General features: G+C 36.4%; 1 protein-coding gene across 2 annotated transcripts in view; it reads left to right on the plus strand.

Moving 5' to 3' along the window:
* The window catches only part of b3glcta (beta 3-glucosyltransferase a), a 150,466-nt gene that overhangs the window by 92,534 nt on the left and 37,523 nt on the right, over positions 1–20,409 (plus strand). For both annotated transcript variants that reach the window (XM_047820503.1, XM_027157204.2), the window contains exons 6-10: positions 316–427; positions 2,862–2,998; positions 7,163–7,226; positions 10,127–10,258; positions 17,246–17,315. In XM_047820503.1, coding sequence (XP_047676459.1) covers positions 316–427; positions 2,862–2,998; positions 7,163–7,226; positions 10,127–10,258; positions 17,246–17,315 — 515 coding nt within the window. The remainder of the gene's footprint in view (positions 1–315; positions 428–2,861; positions 2,999–7,162; positions 7,227–10,126; positions 10,259–17,245; positions 17,316–20,409) is intronic.

Raw genomic sequence — 20,409 nt, forward strand, 5'->3', positions numbered from 1 at the left:
AGTACACTCACCCCATCTGTGCTCATTTGACCATTACACACAAACACACACACACACACACACACATATTCACAGCGGATCAGATGTAAATCATTAAAATACACTGAAATGGATCCAACTGGCTCCATCTGCTGCAATGGATCTTTTACAGCTCAAATGGATAAAAGGTGTATAGATTTATTTCCATCAGCATCACATTATTTGTTAATAATGATTCTCAGGAGAAATCGAAAGCAACGAAAACACTCAGCACACTGAGCGACTATGATGAATATATGTTCCGTTTGTTTTATCTTTTCTTTTTCTTTTTTTTAGCCTTTCTTCTCACTTTGGAAAAAACTCCTCATGGGTTTTGTTTCTTGAAGAGGAAACAAACGTTAAACTTGGGAAACTTCACAACATCCTCAAAAAGTTTGAGTGCAGAAAAGTAAGTGCACCATTTTTTACATTTTAATGTGGAGTCTTGGGAGGAAGGAGGGTTTAGTGGTTAACACGTTCGCCTCGCGCCTTATTGGTTGGGGGTTCGATTCTCTCCTGTTTGCATTGCGCACAATGTCCGATAAGAGCTATAGACCATGGAAGGTATCATGATTGGTATCATGAGTAAGTGGATGTTAACCAAATTCCTCCCCCTGAGCTTGTAAGCAATGTATTCATCTTTTGTTTTGAGTTCATGTTATGTAGCTATTTTTATGTAAAAATAAATAAATAAATAATTATTTAATAATTAACTAATTCCTAACATCAGAAATCATCAGTTTGTTTCTGTAAGTTTGTGTTTCTATGAGTTTTGTGCTTGTCACTTATGTAAACACTCTGTGCCATGAAATTGCTGTACATTTTAGGCAATTGCTGTCTTTCGCATGAAGACAATAATTACGAAGTTGGCGGTTTTCTGTTGTTTTGTTGTTGTTTTGTTTGTTTTTTCCACAAATCTTTTCACAAGTTTGTACACAACTTGAGGCTCAACGTTTGCCCAACTGACATAAAGGGAACGTGGATCGTGTATACAATAATGAACCGAAAGGATATGATACTGAAACGTCTGGCTTGTTAATGAAGTGTCTGACTGATTGTTTATAAGGAGACGAAAGCGAATGATGTGTGTTGAGTGTAAAGCTTTCAAAGCTGATCTGAGTAGGAGTAATATGACAGGCATGATTGTCACACATCAGCCTTCTGCCTATTAACTGGTAAAAAAAAACGACTCTGAAAAGACTCTGAGAAGCTGAGAATGCTGAGACGTTCTCTAAACGCTGGCACAAAGCAGATTGACAGGCATTCAGGTCCTGAACAACGAGCAAGCAGGCAGTCACAGAGGAAAAGAATATCCGTCAATAACAATTTTTTCTACTGTACATTTTATACAGAGTTGAAATCACTTTATGTCTCCTTTTGGCACTGAAGAAAATACCATGACTGAGATTGTTTCTTTAATATACTCTCGATACACCTGGATAGCTGTAGTATATAGTAATAAAAAAATATTTAAAGGAAGTTTAGCATATGTGGATTTTTTAAAGATTAAAAAGTAATGAAAAGGATTTGAAAGCGGTTTATATAATAATATTTTTTATTAATGGTAGAGTGGGGAACAGTATTAAAATTCACAGTTTACAGAGAATAGAAGCCTTTGTTAGGAAAATTTCAGGAGTGAATTGTCATAAAAGGCAACAATTTATTTCTTGGGAAGTTTAAGCCACTCACACACCCGAGGTCTTCCTGCATGTGCCATTTTATTTCTGGTGCCAGTCAGCGATCAAAACAAAAGTCTTACAAAATAAGGTTGTCTCTAGTACACTGAAGCTATTTCATTCTTTTATCTCTTGAGAAGATCGACAAGTGAAATATGGTGAAGATATTTGAAAGGAACTGCACACTGAATTTAATTTTAAATTAATCAGTGATATTTTTATAAGGGTATCGTCATGAGATTCCTGGTCATTTCTTCCTGTATATGCTTTGTTCGTGTTAACATGTCGTACTCACCAGCCACTTTATTATCAGCTTTTTTGTGCTCATTCATGCAATTATGCATTTTAACATTTATGCTAAAGCAGTGTAGTGCATACAATAATGCAAAAACCAGTCAAGAGCTTTAGTCAGTCTTCACATCAAACACCTGAATTGGGGAAAATGCAGTCTCGGTGACTTTGTGACGTGTTTGTCAGGGCTCGATGGGCTGGTTTTAATATTTTATTAACGTCTGATCTGATATTATTTATGCAAAACAGGCTCTAGTGTTTACATAGAATGAGGCAAAAATCTGACCGCACTGTTAACTAATATATATAACTATTTTATATATATATATATATATATATATATATATATATATATATATAACACACAACACTCAATGGGCGCAGACTCACCAAAAATTGGACAGATAAAAATGACAAAAAGTTCAGATAACTAGCCCCAGGTATATATAGGTATATACAGGCCTTCATATACCTGAGCTTCATTTACAGAACACAGCTGATGCTTTTATCTAGAATGACTTTTATACAGCTAAGCAACTAAGGGCTAAGGGTCTTGCTCAGGGGACCAGCCGGTGCCAGCTTTGTGGCCCTGGCCCTGATTCGAACTCCCGACCTTCTGATCAGTAGTCCAACACATTAACCACTAGGCTACCACATCCCTTTCAGAATAACAAGGTGACTTGAGTTTCTATTAAAGTGGCCATGCTGGTATTAAAGATGTTCTCAAGTCAGTACTCAGAAATTATGTTTAAAAATATTCTAATTACTGTGTCTCATATTACTGTCTGAAGTCTGTTTTATTCTCCAGTATTCTGTTACATTGCTAATCTAAATATAAGAATTACTCTCACTGCTCCCTGTTTTTTGTGCCATCAGGAGTGGTTTCTTGGTAAGTCGCTTCACGATGACGAATCTACAATCATCCACCATTACGCCTTCGCAGAGAACCCGTCTGCCTTTAAATACCCGGACTTCAGTGCAGGATGGGCTCTGAGCATGCCACTCGTCAACAGGTCAGAGTAGATCTCTCACTTTTCTGCTCAGCTAATAATGTGAATGCCATAACAATATGAAGCAAAGTCTCTTTCAGACACACTCACACAACACTACACACACATACACAGATAGGAAGTGATAGATTTTATCTCATTCTTTTATCTCTTGAGAAGATCGACAAGTGAAATATGGTGAAGATATTTGCAAGGAAATGTACACTGAATTTAATTTTAAATTAATCAGTGATATTTTTATAAGGGTATCGTTATGAGATTCCTGGTCATTTCTTCCTGTATATGCTTTGTTCATGTACACTACACACACATACACAGATAGGAAGTGATAGATGGAACATGAAATTGTCCAGGCTGTTGTTGCGCCGTAATTTTCGAAACTTTCTAAGATTCAGCAAGCCATTTATACGTCTAGACAAATACTGGCCCGCAAGGCCTCATTGTAGTTTCTATAATGTGTTGTTTTTACCAGAAATTGTATAATAGACAGAAATAAATGCGTATCCGAAGGATGAAAGTAAAACTGGCTTATCTCTACATAGTAATGTATGGTTAATAGAAGACCTTATGTCTCACCTTTATCTCCAAATAACACTTGTAAGAACTGGGAACTTTTATAAGCACTTAGGAGCCAGTAATCCAGCCAGACATGGAACAAGGAAGAACAGATCAAATTACTTTCTTCTCAACTACAAACCACTGATAGTATCTCGTATCCGGAATGAACTTCGAAGCTCAACTTTTTATATGTTCCGAGGGGATAAATATCTTCGAAGGATGTAGTGTCTAATGAACAAGCAAAAGAATCATGGGACATGCTTGGAACATCCTACCTGCTGATTTCCTACGAACTTTTGAAAATTGGTGCACAATTTACATTTGCAGCATTTGGCCTTATCCAGAATGACTTACATTTATCTCATTTGATGAGATAATTGAGGGTTAATGGCCTTGCTCTGGGGCCCAGGAGTGGCAGATTTGTGTATATGTGTGTCTATTAATGTGACCAGTAGTTCAGCAACTTAACCACTGAGCTATAAATGATAAATTTTATGTACGATAGATTTTTGTACTACTGGAACACACATGACAAACCTCACACAAATGATAAATTTCACTTATGGACCAGTAAACATCATCATTCATTTTACCTGCAGAGACACATACACATATTTATATATATATATATAAATATCAAATAATATCAAGAGTAATATTAAGAGGACAAGTATATAAAACTGTCCAGTTTGGTTGAGTTCAGTTTAACCCATTCTCAGTGACTGCAGAGATATGTGGACATGCCAAGTACCAGTTATATAAGCTTGTGTTCCCGGAGATGAAAGACTGTCCAGGGTGTTGAGAAAGACATCATTTGTAAAAGCACTCAACAGAGAATTGAGCAGAGGTTAGCTATCTGTATCAAGTGTAAGGAATATCAAATCAACATGATTGCCTTTCCCTCTTGCCTCATTAATCACTTCCTTCTAGACTGCATTTGATTCCTACTAGGGAGCATTTTGTTCTTTTTAGAAAGTATTATGATTCAGTTTTAATGACATTAGTGTATGTTCACCACCAGCCCAGTATTCTGTTTATAAAGTTTGGATTAATTGCCACCCAAAGTGGTCAAAGGTGATGATTGAATGCACACATGAATGACTGATCAATCGAATGATCCAAACCACATTTGAAATCTCTCAACAGAGAAGAACATTTCTGTGTCCCACCATAGTTTCCAGTTTCTCCTGGGGGATCTTCAGACATTTTGAAAAAAATAATGTTTCCAGGAGGTCCATGGAATCCAACCAATGAGACCAACCTTATACCAGATTAAGACTAAGACTAATGAGCTAATTAACTGTCTAAAAGTGGTGTATTAGAGCTAAAGCTAAAATGTGTTCAGCAGGGTTGTGAAATTCAGCATGAATGGATTGTATATGGTAAAGTATTTGGTGATCATTCTGATTAATAATTGCTTTATGTTGTCCTTTTTTAGCAATTGTCTTGTAAGTTGCTGTCCATGGTGCTGAAGGCTTTTCTGGAGGCTAATTCTCATCTAAATCTCTTTTATTCATCGTTCATACACATAGTTTTGTGCATAACCTTTGCATACACACAGAATGTGATTTTTCTTTCTTTTTTCTTTTTTTTTTATTATTTATATAGCACACATTATACAATTGCCGTTGACCAAGGTGCTTCACAGACAGTCATATAAAACACTTAATTTAAGAGTTGCATACAACCACAATACAGTATAAGAAAAAAAAACAAGCAGACATTAAAATAACAGAATGCTATCCTATCACTAGCTAAAACCCAAAAGGCCAAGCCCCCTCAGACTGCCCCCCATGCTACCTCTAATAAATGGGTTTTTAACAAGACCTTAAACACACCCAGCGACTTTGCCGATCTGACGGAGTGTGGAAGGTCATTCCATAATAAAGGACCAACATGCGAGAATGCTCTGTCCCCTTTGCGTTTATAATTTGTTCTCTCAGTCACAAGGAGATTTTATACAATAGATACAATTACAATAAATACAGAGAATTACAATAGTCCATCTTGTGATTTTCTTGTATGTGAGGATGTGCATCAAGCATCGCATTAGTTCTGGCAGGCCACATCGTCAAGTGTGCATCAGCTCTTAATCAGCTGTCCACAACGTGCAATAATTCAGTTACGGCATCCATATTACCCCGACTCCACCATGCCGGAACCTGTGTTCGTTGTACCAGTTTACATCATAAATCTCCACTTATTTTTCTCTCTCTCCCTCTCTCTCTAATTATTTATTTATTTATTTATCCATTTATTCATTTATTATTTTCCAAAAACTCGTAAGCAAGCATATCTAATACTATGCTTGACTAATGGTTCTGTTATACGGGAGGTCCAATCTATTTTCTAGTTGCTTCTCTCCCCGCTCTGTCCATGCACGCGCATGGACGGGCACTTGGATTCTTGCCTAGAACAGAACCATACCGCCAACACTAACTGTATGCATATCATCTAATAATTCTCATTTGACAAAGTGGTCCCAACAGAAATCTATTTACACACACTCTTGACGAGGCGTATTCAGAAACCTCTAGTGACAGAGAAGTGTAAATGTGAGTAAACTGATTATGAGAAGCCCTTAACACGGTTATTGACAGTCATGTCAGCATCATCGGCAGAGTCATTACTGACTGAAGTATTCACACTGGTGACACAGGCAAAATATGTGTGTGAGATGAGAGCAATGAGCTGATTACTGCTGATTGTGTTTGCTTAGTGCAGTTTTAGTTGAGCTCTTTGGAAACGTGTCCAGAAATTGGAAACTTTCCCTTACCAACTATGAGCCAAACAATGGCACAAATGATGTGTGTTTCTTTTGCTCATATCTCAGTGATTGCTCAGTGGTTCAGCCATTGTACTGTTCAGCGGAAGGTCAAAAGTACAAATCCCACCACTGCCAAGTTGCCACTGCTGGGCCCTTGAGCAAGGCCCTTAAAATCTTAACTGTCTGATTGTGTCTTCCTGGTTTAAGATGCCTGTCAAATACCATAAATGTAAAATTAAATAAGTAAATATAATTTTTCTAATGTAAGTGGACCAAATTAGCAACTGCATAGAGAAATATTTTTGCATTTATTTCTTTTAAACAAACCACTGTTGAAAGTGTTTTAATTCTTATTATATCAATTTTATATGTAATTAACAGTCAAATTAATCTTCTTAGATGTTCAGTCAACAACACAGTGCCACTACAAGGCTGTTGGGGGTGTTGACAAATTGGGGGTGTTTATGTAAATTAGCACAAGCACTTCACTTTATAATATGCGGGGTTTATCATTGTCGGTTGCCGGTTACAGCCAGGACATTAATTAAAGGGTAATTTCCTTCATGTAGATATTGATCTTTGCACACCTTGATAAATGAAAGCCCTGGAGTTTTGGGATTAGTAATGTCACTCTATATTAAATGCTCCCAGGCTTTCAGTGCAGTGACTTTTTTTTTTATCAGTGTCAAAAAAACAAAGGAAAAAAATCACAAATTAAAATGATAAGTATAATGAGTTGTCAATTAATCTACAGCTCACAACATATGGTGTAATTGATTAATTCCAGATGTATGCTTAATTAGGTGCTCGAAAAACTAATGGACTCACATTTTTCATTTCAGGCTGTCCAATAAGGTACAAGAACAGCCTCTGAAGTCAGACTTCACCATAGATCTCAAACATGAGGTGAGATTAACTGTTGTATTGATTTTGCAGACATTTTTTTATTATGACTTTAATCATGAAGATCATTAATTTTATTTTTTATTTTCACCTTTAAATCCTTCTTGCCGACTGCTGATCATTTTTCTGTACTTGCAATCACTCTGATCTCTCATGTTCTTTTTTGTACGGCTTCCATGTGGGCAGCTCTCCAATTTGAAATAGTCATGCTGCAGAGTCAAGGACCTTTTCAGATCGTCAATGCCACTCTGTCTCTCTTCCCATCTCTCTCTTCACTCACTCCTTTCTTACACCTTCCGAGCTGAATATGTCTCCTGAAAGTTTTTTTTTTCTTCTCCTTATCACTGCACATCTTTAGTCCTTTCTCCCTTAAATTAAATCACCTTAATAATACCTCTATCTAAGCCTTTTTTCCCTTTCTTCCATATCTCTGGTGTCCAGAGCCGATCCTGACCTCCCTGGGGCCCTAAGCAAAATTCTGCTAAGGGGCCCTCCTACCTGACCCGTGAGCCATGTAAACCATTTGCCACACTTCACACCCCACTGCTCCCACAACAAACCTCCCTCCTTTTAAAAAAGTTTGCTCCATCTCTCGGTCAAAGAGTAAAACAATACAGAATTGAATGAGGTATAAACAAACCTTTATTGAATGGAATATTTTAAATAGAATTTTGAGTTGAATATTAGCAATTGAATGCACTGTCAGCACTGCACAGCTAATTTAGTTAGTCAGATAGAGACTAGATACGGAATCACATTAACTTTACTGTTATTTGCTCTTGCTGACATCAAACTTGAAGAGAACAAAAGTTTACCTGATTGCTGTTCTCGCATTTCACACTCATTTTGTTTCTTTTTTCTCTTTTCATGGCCAGATGGATAGCTCCGTTTCATGCTGTCATCTACACAGTAAACATTAACACGTGCTGTAAAATGAGGCAGGGGGAGGCGGGGCATTGCGTAATTTGCGGGGCCCTATGCAACTTGCGTAGTGAGCGTATAGGGCCGATCGGCTCTGCTGGTGTCGGTAGTCTTACTTTTGCTACACAGGGTCTGACTTTTTTCTACTATGAAAGTCATATTTTCTTGCCTATGAAGGTATATGAAACGTCCTGAACTGTCTGAAGGCGATTCCATTAGTTCCAACCAATAGTGTGAAAGTAAGGTGTTAGAATATGTCTAGAATATAAGTGCTGTTTGGAAGTTATTAATGTAGCCATTAGGATTTGCGTATTTGAAGTTATTTAAGTAGTTGACGTATTGTAATGGCTCAGTGAATCTTCAAGACATTTCTTCACTCATCTGATGTAACACAGAAGGTCTCAAAGATCTTCCCATATCTCATAGAAGTTATTTAATTCCAAAGCGTACATCGGTTCCTTGTGAATGGATTGAGTTACTCTAGCACGCTTTGTTTTCGTGCATTAAACATGATTTGCTTCTGTTGTGAAACAGTGATGTTACACACTTATAATCCCAATATCGAGCACTTAAGTAAGGTCCTTAAGCCTCTCTGCTCCAGGGATGATGCTGAACACTGAGCCCTGGTTCTTCTATTAGACTGTTAGGATAGACTGCTGTGTCAAAGTTTAGACAAGATATATGCATTTCAAGCATGTCTTAAACTGATCAGAATAATTAATCCCAGCTCTTCATAGTCTCACAGTATACATTCCTAAACCCTCGTTTATGTTTTTATTTATTTTTGTATTTAGAAGAAGAAGCCTTTATTTTTGCCACATATACATCAGCACAGTGAAAGTCTTTTGTTTTTTTTTTTTTTTTTTTTTTTTTTTTTTTTTTTTTTTGCATATCCCAGCTTCTGAAATTTTACAGCACCCCTGGAGCAGAACAGGTTAAGAACCTTGCTCACAGGCCCCGCAGCGGCAGTTTGCCTGAATTTATGATCAACAATCTAGAGCCTTAACCACTGGAGCTGAACTACTGCACCATCAATGACCATGATTGAACAAATACAGCACTTATTTATCACTTTAAACAAAGGCTTGTCTTGCAGTTTCACAACAGTGAGGAAAAAAATAGGCTTAAGGCTTGGTCGATCTTTAAGAACTGGGTATAATTAAATAAAAAAAAAAGACATGTCTGTGGACAAGGACTGTTCTGAGCTCGAGCAACTGTGACATTGGTGTCTTTCACAGTTTTTTAAATTTTGTTTTTGGCCTATTTATGTCTGTCATGTAGTTCACCAGGCGTTCACTGACATCCAACGTGTGTTGAATTTTCAGCTAGTTCATCCTGAACAGACAATTCTCTTCAGAACATAGCTCTGGTCAAATAAATGTGTCTCCTCTTCTCACCAAGTGACACATCCTGTATTTCTATCACCAAATAACGTTATTTCATTATTTTTCTCTCGCCCGTGAAATGAGGTGCACAATGTTTTGTTTCTGAATATTCTCATAGTCATGACTAGAAGAAACTAACCAAAAGGCAGTAAATTATGATTCATATTATGTGTTAAATGCACTGGATCAGTTAATTACCTTGTATCTGACAGATGAGAAAAATAAACAGCAAAAGTGATCAATTGTATGATTATTTGTCTGATCCTCCAGAGTGCTGACTTCACGGTCACTAAATTAAATTACATGTATGTTTCATGTTTTTTTTTTTTTTGTTCTTTTTTTTTTATTTTTTGTTTTTTTTAAAGCTGAGGAAGTAGGCATGAAATGATGACATAATAAAATTAAAAATGAAACAAAAACAGATTGGGGTCTAATGTTTAAACACTGTAGCTTTTAGCCATTTACTGCTCACTACTATGCTGTAAGGCGGATGCATGGTGTATAGTTAATGTGTGTGTGTGTGTGTGTGTGTGTGTGTGTGTGTGTGTGTGTGTGTGTGTGTGTGTGTGTGTGTGTGTGTGTGTGTTAATGTTCTAGGTGGCGCTGTATATCTGGGATGAAGGTAAAGGGCCTCGTCTAACAGCCGTTCCTGAACTGTGTGCGTTGCCGGAGCATTCGCCTCAAGCTCAGCGCTGTGCCACTACTGTTAACACACACTCACCACTGTGTGTAGGTAAACACAACATCCAGTAAAACACACTCAGTACCTTTTTTGTTTGTGCATTTATACCTAGCACCACAGTATGTACATTTACTACATCCTTAGTCCACAACTTCATAAAAAACATAATCAGTACTGTGCCACATATGGTGTGGTGGAGGTGGGGGTTGGGGTCAGGGATGGGTGGGGTATTTTGGGTTGAAACACAATCAACGAATACACTTCTGGATACATAATACAACAGTAAAAGGTTTTCTTGATGGTGTTGCATGTTAGCTTGGCCTTAAATTTTTTTTAATACTAATTAATTTTAATTGCTTAATTTTGTTAAATTAAGTGTAAGAAACAGAAAAGTATAATTGAATGAATGTAAAAATAAATAAGTTAGAGGCTGCGAGCTTGAATAGATTTCTTTTCTTGAAAGCTTTCAGTGAACTATGAATAATAATAATAATAATAATAATAATAATAATAATAATAATAATAATCTATTTTATTATTTAACACCTGATCCACTACTGCATCATATGCATCATTGTAATATTAAAACAAGAAGATTTTTAGATTTTTACCATTTGCTTAACGCCTTTGTCCAGAACGACTTAAATTTAAGTCATTTTTATACAAATCAAATGGATGGTTAGGGATGGATGGATGGATGGATGGAATGACGAATTGGAGACAGGCAGATAGATGGATGGATGGATGGATGGATGGATGGATGGATGGACAGGCAAATAGATTAATGGATGGATGGATGGATGGATGGATGGATGGATGGATGGATGGATGGATGGATGGATAAATGGTTGGATAGACAGATTGAAGGGGGATGGTTTGATTGATCAATGGAAGGACGGACAGACAGACGAATAGATGGATGGATGCATGGATGGATGGATGGATGGATGGGTGGATGGACAGATGGACAGACAGGCAAATGGATGGATAGAAGGATGGATGGATGGGTGGGTGGGTGTGTGGGTGAAAGGACAGATGGACAGATAGGCAAATGGATTGATAGATGGATGGATGGATGGATGGATGGATGGATGGATGGATGGATGGATGGATGGATGGATGGATGGATGGATGGATGGATTTTAATTTGATGACAATTTGATGGCACTGGAGGTGAATAGTGTAAATAAAAAAGATATCATAATCAGTCCACGTCATTTAATTGCTGATATTCTTGCACATATGAAACATGCAATGCAAAGCTATTAGAATTTAAAGTATTCAATAAGAAGACTCTCTCAAGAGAAAGACTTTTACATAAAAGTTATTTTTGGAAAATAATCTCTATTCTGTTTTTATTCTATTCTTCTATCTATTTGTGTATGAAAGAGGTAGCTATAGATAGATAGCACAAGAGAGAGAGATGGAAAAAGATAGATAGATAGATAGATAGATAGATAGATAGATAGATAGATAGATAGATAGATAGATAGATAGATAGATAGATAGATAGACAGACAGACAGACAGACAGACAGACAGACAGACAGACAGACAGACAATTCAGTGGTCCCACAGTGTCAAAAGCTGACGTTTCATTTTCTTAATTGCATTATTTTTTGTCTCTGTAGGGCTGCGTTATAATTCTCACTCTTCAACACGACTGAGAAAAATCATTACAATCCTGTGACACCAGGACACAATCTGAAAAATATATTCACGTGAACAAAGTCTTTTGTCTTTTGTATCTCTTGTGGCTTGTTTTAAGACATGTGACATGACATTACAAGGTCATTAAAGGTAGAACATTCCGGTTTCATCTTGTGCAAAATCCTGAAATCCTGAAACTCAAGGCTATTGTGATTCTGTAGACATTTTCTTCACATTCATCTCCAGTCCTGCTTTATGAAATTGCACAACATTCGTTCTTGAGCGGAGGTGCACTTTTACACTCAGTAAAGAATTACTAATGAAGGCTTGGCTTTAACAGTAGGAACAGAAATTGCTACATCCTGTTATTAAGAACATGCTGAACATGTCCTATTACTTTGAAGAGGATAACCTTCTGAATATATTCTTCTCCTAAAGTGATTAACATCTCAGGGATGAAATGAACCGAAGGGAAATTGTCTCCTTTTGATGACAGTTAGCGCCTTCGAGGATTTACTGTGTGTGTTAAGTGAACACTTTTAAAGAGGTTAGGATTTTAAAACACTTAAAAATAACTTCACAAAAACTTTTTGGTGTTCATCAGAAATGCTCCTGTAGACATTGTTTTCTAAATGTTGGACAATGTCGGTGCATAACAGTGTGTAAAAATAATGCTTCAGTGTAGAGGGCAGCATTGGGATTGGGCTCCTGTGGGATTGGGCACCCAACGCAAATCTCGCAGGAGCGGGCGGTTTCACCATTGGCCCGGGCAGGAGTGGGCGGTCAGAAAATTTAGCGGGAGATCCGTGGGACCCGGTGGGATTTGGTGTGTAGCCCAATAATAAGAATGGAGTCAACACATGATGTTGAGAAGAAGATTAGTATTAGCATTAGTATTAATTTATCTAATTTAAATGCAATCATGTTTATTTCTGTTATTCTGGACATTAGCCTGAACTAATAATTAGTCTGATCATTTGTATACAATCAAAATTTTCACAAGCTCTCAAGAAAAAATCTGCGGGAGTGGGCGGGAGTGGACACAAACATTGCGGGTGCGGGCGGGAGTGGAACACGCAGCTTGAAATTCAGCGGGAGCAGGCAGGTGTGGGTTTATAAAAACAGTCCCGCGCAGGGCTCTACTTCAGTGTCCATTTAAGAAAAGAATACGTTTACAGGAGTTAAAGTGTCGCTCCTGATTAGCGGAAATAAAAGAAGCTCTATTAAAAAAAATAATAATAAAACATTTACAGGAGTTGAAGTCAGTCAGCCGGTAGTAAACATCCCTGATTCGTTCATTTACGGTGATTTACAAGTTCTTTGTTCTCCGTGAAACAAATCAGCAATCCACAATTATGATTTTTATGACAGATCTAAAATAAATAAACAAACAGACAGACAGACAGAGAGAGAGAGAGAGAGAGATACTGTAGATAGATAGATAGAGAGAGAGAGAGAGAGAGAGAGATAGATAGATAGATAGATAGATAGATAGATAGATAGATAGATAGATAGATAGATAGATAGATAGATAGATAGATAGATAGATAGATAGATCGATCGATCGACCTTGATCCAGTTCCCATATTACGTAAAGGCAATTCCGACTAATATTTCTCTGTACTAATTTATTCCTACATCTGTTTACTCATTTAACACTCAAAATTTTTCTCATTTTAATCCATTTATATTTAATTTTATGTTAAATTTGGCTTCTATTTAAATAGTTTTCTGTATATAAATGTGTATATTATTTTATTTTATTTCATATCAGGGAGTTATCTGCCTTGATATCTTTGTTCCCTCTTCTCTATCTTTATGTAAGTATTTTCATACATTTATGTGTTCAGAATAGACTGAAATATGCACTCATTCACTAAAACGGGAAAATCGAAGATCTGATTTTTTTTTTTTTCTTCAACTGCCCAGCATTCTGGTGCTACACTATCTCTTCTGTTGCCCTGTAATCCAGTTCTGATGCTCACATGCCCATTGTTGGAGCTTTCAGCAGTGTTCAGGGTTCAACATGGGCACTCATTTCAGTTCGTAGCTATTCAGATTCATACACATCAAGCTGACATGCTCTGTGTGTTTTGACACCGTTCTGTCATATCCAGCATCAACATATCAGCAGTTTGTGCTAAAGTAGGATTGGATTAGTCGCATATGACATTTTACCTGTCCTTCTTTAGAGAGAGGGGGGGGGACTGTTGAGTAAAAAAAGCTGAACTGATCGACTCTATTGTTATATACTGCAATAGGATTTCAGTCGGACACGAACATGAATAATAAACCCTTCTGCAGATCTCGTCTGCATTCCTATGAAAATCAGAAGCGCGAGTCAAGTTGACCTTGTCTGTTTTGACTGCTTATAAAAAATTAAGTATATATGATAGACTTTTTTTCCACCTTTTTAGTCTAACTTGTTTCCAATATATTAACATATATTTTGCAAAAAAAAATCTGTAATATTTGGTATAATAAAACTCATTAATATTCAAAAATGCCTCATTTTCTAGTAAAAAAAAAATTTAATTATTTGCACTTTAGAGACACAATTACAGGCTGGAATATTCCAAAGCCAGGAGATTGTTTTGAAACTTTTTTGACCATTTTTAATGTCAGCAAATAATAAAACCTGTTTTTTCCAGACCAAATTGACTTAAATGCTTATAAATCAATGCAATGCTCAATGCGTGTGTGTGTGTGTGTGTTAGTGGACATTTTATGTGTGCATTTTTGTGTCTGTATGTACATGTATGTTCATTGTGCTGAAAACGGCAAAACTATGACCTCTTGCCCCACTAAATGTGGCCGGGTCAAGTTCAACAAAAATAGACAAAATTATTTTTACTTGCAAAGTTCATAATTTGGAACAATCCTGGAAAATTCCAGGCAAATATGTGGAAGGAAACCGACGTTATGTCACGTTAAACTATCCAGCCGAGTCAGATTGACCCGAGGTCTGCAGAAGTGTTAAGTTAAAATGAATTTCTTTTTCTTTTCTTTTTTTTTTTTGAGTTTCTTTTTTTCTCAATAAGAAATCATTATAGTTTGTATAATAGAGCTCTCACAGCAACAGGAGTTCATTTTGCATTTTTTTTTTGTCAGCAAATTTTGTCCGGATTTGTCTCAAACCTGCTGCAACAACTCACCTTCATGTGATCATGGTGACTCGGTGCTGCTTCCCTCAGCAGCCTCATATGCACAAGTTGTTTTTTTTTCTTTCCCAATGCAAAAAGTTTTGATTCCTGTCTACCTGCCAAAGCAAACAGTCCCACTTTATTCCAGGCATCAGACATATCCTGATTAGCTCAGTGCTGTCAGGGTGTTTTACCCTCTGGTTTGATGCCGGTGATTTTACTGTTCAAATCACTGTAGCATCAGTTGGAACAATTGAAATCATAATTAAAAAAAAGGAAATAAAAATTGCAAGACAGTATGTGTTTAATATTGACTTCTGACTACTTCTCTAAATTGGGGACATTTTTTATTGTTTATACACCACAACAAATTTCTATATATTCTATATATATATTTCTATAACAAATATATATTATGTATTTATAATAATTTATTTTCTTATATTATTATTTTTATTATATATGTTTTTGTTATTATTATTATTATTATTATTATTATTATTATTATTATTATTATTATTATTATTATTATTATTATTATTTCCTACCTCCGCCTTGTGTGTGTGGAGTTTGCATGTTCTCCTCGTGCCTCGGGGGTTTCCTCCGGGTACTCCGGTTTCCTCCCCCGGTCCAAAGACATGCATGGTAGGTTGATTGGCATCTCTTTAAAATTGTCCGTTGTGTGTGTGTGTGTGTGTGAGTGAATGAGAGTGTGTGTGTGCCCTGTGATGGGTTGGCACTCCGTCCAGGGTGTATCCTGCCTCGATGCCCGATGACGCCTGAGATAGGCACAGGCTCCCCGTGACCCGAGAAGTTCGGATAAGCGGTAGAAAATGAATGAATGAAAGGATTTAAATTATTTATTTATTTATCTATCTATCTATCTATCTATCTATCTATCTATCTATCTATCTATCTATCTATCTGTCTATCTTTTTATTTTTATTTTTTAATTGAAAGACATTTTTACATGGATTTAGGCTAGGTAATTTTCTCTAAGGGGATGGCAATTATTTTTGAAGCACATTTCGTTGAGCTGCGAAACCGAAGGGTAGTTATGATGTGCCTATTTGAACACAGGGGAAAAAAGAAAGCATTCTATGAGGGGGAGCTGGCAGAACACCTCCTGTGGGTGAAGATGTAAAGTCAAAAGAGCTTTTTTTCTTTTGTTTGATTGAGCGAGATTACCCAAGACTGGAAAGTATTGAGTGTCACACATCTGGTATTTTAGGCTGCAGACAGATAATCATCCTCTGTGAATCTTGCAATTGTTATTTTTTTTTCTCTTTAATATATGAAGCCTAGTGCTTTAGTGACAAGTCATGCTGTCTTTGAGAGGAAAGCAAGTCATTCTGAAGCTGAAAAAAAGAGGGAAACCAGTCAGGGGCATTACGCAAACATTGGGTGTAGCCAATACAAAATTTGGATTGTGAACGTTCTGGAAAACAAAGAAACCATTGGTATACTGAGCGACAGACAGCTAACAGGTCATGCCAAGGAAAACGACAGATGATGACAGAAACATTTTGAGAGTTTTGAAGAAAAAACCCAAAACAATATTCAGTTACAATATAAGTCTCATATTCAGCCTTTTATAGAAGACTTTGAGAACAGAAATATATACGCATTACCACACCATATAAACCACTGATCAGTAGAAAGAATCTGAAGGCCAGTTTGGAATTTACTTAAAATGAACCTCTAGCAAAGGCCAAAGTGAAATAAAGGCTTCATTCTTCTCTTCTAATATTTGATATGCACACATCACTTAAAGCTGAAATCATGAAGGAGGAGAACTTTCAGCACCAGACGTCCTTTTTCGGTAAACTCTAGAGTATTGTCCCCAAGGCACTATTCCAAATCAAACATTATAGAGTGACTCAAACCTGTACGACATGCTCCGAATTTAAATAGAGTTTAAATAGAGCTTAAGGGGATTCCTGTACTAGTTTGCAATCCTGAGATAAAAGACTCAATAGCAATAGGAGAGGATTAAATTACTTACGCTTTGACCTTGTGTTTGATACTTAACTGGACTGCAGCCAAAAATAAGAAGAAAAGAAAATAGAGTGTGTGTGTGTGTGTTTGTGTGTGTGTGTGTGTGCGTGCGTGTGTGTGTGTGTGTGTGTGTGTGTGTGTGATTTGTGCACTGTCCTGTAATTTTAAACCAGTGCCAGTTTGAACATTTCCGGTTATGCGTGTGTCAACATTTATATAATCATCTCGTGTTTATCGCCATCAGGGTGAGCCTGTTAAAAGGGAGGCCATATTTGTGGCAGTGAAGACATGCAAGAAATTCCACACAGAAAGAGGTGAGTCAATTTGTCATTGCGTTGTCGTGAAAAGTAAATGTTTGTTTACTTCCTACCCACTACATCTGCGATTGCAATGTTTTGTTTTTTTTTCTATACATCCGAGTGTAGCTATTTGACACGGACGTTGACATTTTCACAAAGCAGCTTCTTTCAGCAGTATATAATTTAGTAAATAAAGTATATGTTTTAAATTTATTCTTAACGAACAAGTCTGAGATGATGGTGACAAGGAAAAAAGTCCCTGAGATGATATTAGAAGAAACCACAAGAGGAACCAGACTCAAAAGCATGTCACCAGAGAGTGTGATTGTAACTCATTTCACTTTTATACTGTAGCTATGTATTATATGGTCAAAAAGAGCCATTGTATAGCCAAAAAAACTGTTGTTTTAACATGAAAAAATTTCTCTGATTGACACTTGAGTTCATAACTGTCCATGGCAATTACAATCCCAAGACATCTTCATGGTTTATTCAAGTGTAATATCCACAGCAATCCCATGTGGCCATATGGGGCCTTCCTCATCAACAGCAAGAAGGCTCTAAGTGATGACAACTCATTATTACCACAATAGTGTAACATTTGTTTAATTCATTTGGTTTAATTTAGGACACCACACAAGACTGTTACATTTAGAGATACCATATTCTGTGGCCTGTATTTCAAGTCAAGTCATGAAGCTTTTATTGTCATTTCAACCATATATAGCTGACGCAGTACATAGTGAAATGAAAAGAGGTTTGTTAGGACCTTGGTGCTACATAGAACAATAGAGTGGTACATTTTGTAAACATATGTACACTTTCAATAGCAGCAAAACGGCATTAAAGTGTCTGCGTATAACAGCACATTATCAGTGTTTATATGGCTGCTGTTGAAAACATAGTTTTAGATTGAATGAGTGTGTTTGTTGCGTGTGTGTGTATGTGTGTGTGTGTGCCAGTTTGGCACAGTTCAGCTCTGGGTGTTGGGAAGCTTGGTGTTAAGGGAAAAACTGTTGCACAGTCTGTTTGTTAGGGCCCGAACTATAGACTTAAGCATTATTCAGACCTTATGCAATAGTTGTGTACATGGGGTGAAGTTATAGTGAATCAGAAGTGTGTTTCCGTTACTTGCGATTCTTTACAGCATTGTTTACAGCATTTGGAATTCTGATCATGGATTAAGGCACATTTATTCTTCTAACATTCACTTTAGTGAGCAGTAGGTGTTCATGTAGCTCTTCTGTTTGTGTCATGTAACTACAATACGGTATATCATATAAGAATTTCTGTTATGGCCCGTAACTAAGCCTTAAAAAAGCTTATGTAAGCAAATGCATAAATTTCACATGATTAATTTATTAATATTATCATCCTGTTAATGTCTATGAGTACTTTGTACTCTCATGAAAGAGTACTTTCATGGTGGCATTTTAAAATATTCTCTTTCATTTTTATTTTAAAGCATGGAAAAAAAAACTATTTGCATTTTAAAGTCCTCAATATCAGTCCTCTGGTTTTAGATTTAAATTTAGATTTTAGATTAGCAAGTGTTTGTATTTAATGAAGGTCTGTGCACTAGTGAAAAACCTTATTTCCAACACCTCTATCCAAAAGAGTCGGCAACCTTAGGGTTTAAAATACACTACCAAGTTTGAATTATTCAGAAATTCTCTTGATAATAAGAACTTTTTTGTCCCTTGATCAGATGTTTGTATTAAATGGAATATCTTCATAGGCAAGGATAGATAATGTCATACAAAATGCCAATTTTCAACAATTAACACTTTTGTTTTTCTGATGGAACATAAAATGGCTGATCTGCCCCAGGAAAGAGTAATGCCAGATAAAGCTCCATTCACAGATGTTGGAGTAGACTATTTTGGCCCTATTGATGTAAAAAATAAGCAGGAGCCGTCTTAAAAGTCATTTTTGTTCAGTTCCTGTCACAAGATCCTTGTTTAATGTGTATCAAAACACCAAGTCCCTGAAGCTTGTCCTCATTCTTGATCTTGGGGGCTTTTGATTCTTTAGATACTAATTTCTCATCTGTTATCGGGTACCATGTCTTGTATCAGGAATCTGAAAATAGAGCTGTTTCCCTCGCTATCATTTTGTTTCCAAACATCAATTTGTCTCTGCAGTTGTTCATCAAGGTGTTCCACAGGGATCAGTACTCAACCCCCCCCCCCTTTATTATTTGTTGATACTCTTGCATACTTGTACCAGAAGTTGTTCAGTAAACTCTGTTAAAGAAATCTTCTCGTGGCTCATTCCACCTGCGTTTCCATGTGCATTAGTCCAAAAAACAACAGAACGACTATATTAATACGGTAAATATTATAAGGTGAGATAAAAAAAGTTCTAAGCAGAAGCATGAAAGCTCTGAAACTATGAACATAAATGAAGATTTATGTTAGAATGTTTAGATAGCTTACTGTGAGAAGAAAGTAACCTCTCAATGATTTTCTGTCCTTTTTGTCTAGCAAAACAAATCTGAAACCTGCTTTTCATGTATTTTTCTTGTGGAACATGTGGTCAGTCAGATTCAAGGAAAATTATTATGTAGAGTTTACATAAAAATATTGTGTTTCTTAACAAAATGTGATGTCATCGTTTATGCCAAACACGATATAAAGATGTTTCTTAATGATTAGATATTAGGACGATGTAGAGTTAGCGTGATCAATTCACTCAGCATTAACGTCAACCAATTACACTGGGAATTCTCATGAGGATATTGGAACTGATTGGATCTATAATTATAGTATTAAATTTTGGTCCTTGCATGGTAGAATAATGTACAAAAACTAAAAGTTACCCAGAAGAATCACCGTGAATTGATTTTAAAATAATTAATTGAACGATGATTTTTTATTATTTCTGTAAAGTGACACCCGGGACTGAGGATCTATAAAAATTACACCATATTACAGTACTTTTATAATTCCTGGTCCATTTGTATAGTACAGTGTTTAAATTGCCAATAAATCTTATATAGGTCTTTAAGACATCATAATTTTTCTGAACTCATTAGAAAATTGTAATGAGCTAACACTGGTGTATCATTAGGTCTTATATTCTGTTATCCCATAATGACTTTTAAAAT

The sequence above is a fragment of the Tachysurus fulvidraco genome, chromosome 11, assembly GCF_022655615.1.
Source record: "Tachysurus fulvidraco isolate hzauxx_2018 chromosome 11, HZAU_PFXX_2.0, whole genome shotgun sequence".
NCBI lineage: Eukaryota > Metazoa > Chordata > Actinopteri > Siluriformes > Bagridae > Tachysurus > Tachysurus fulvidraco.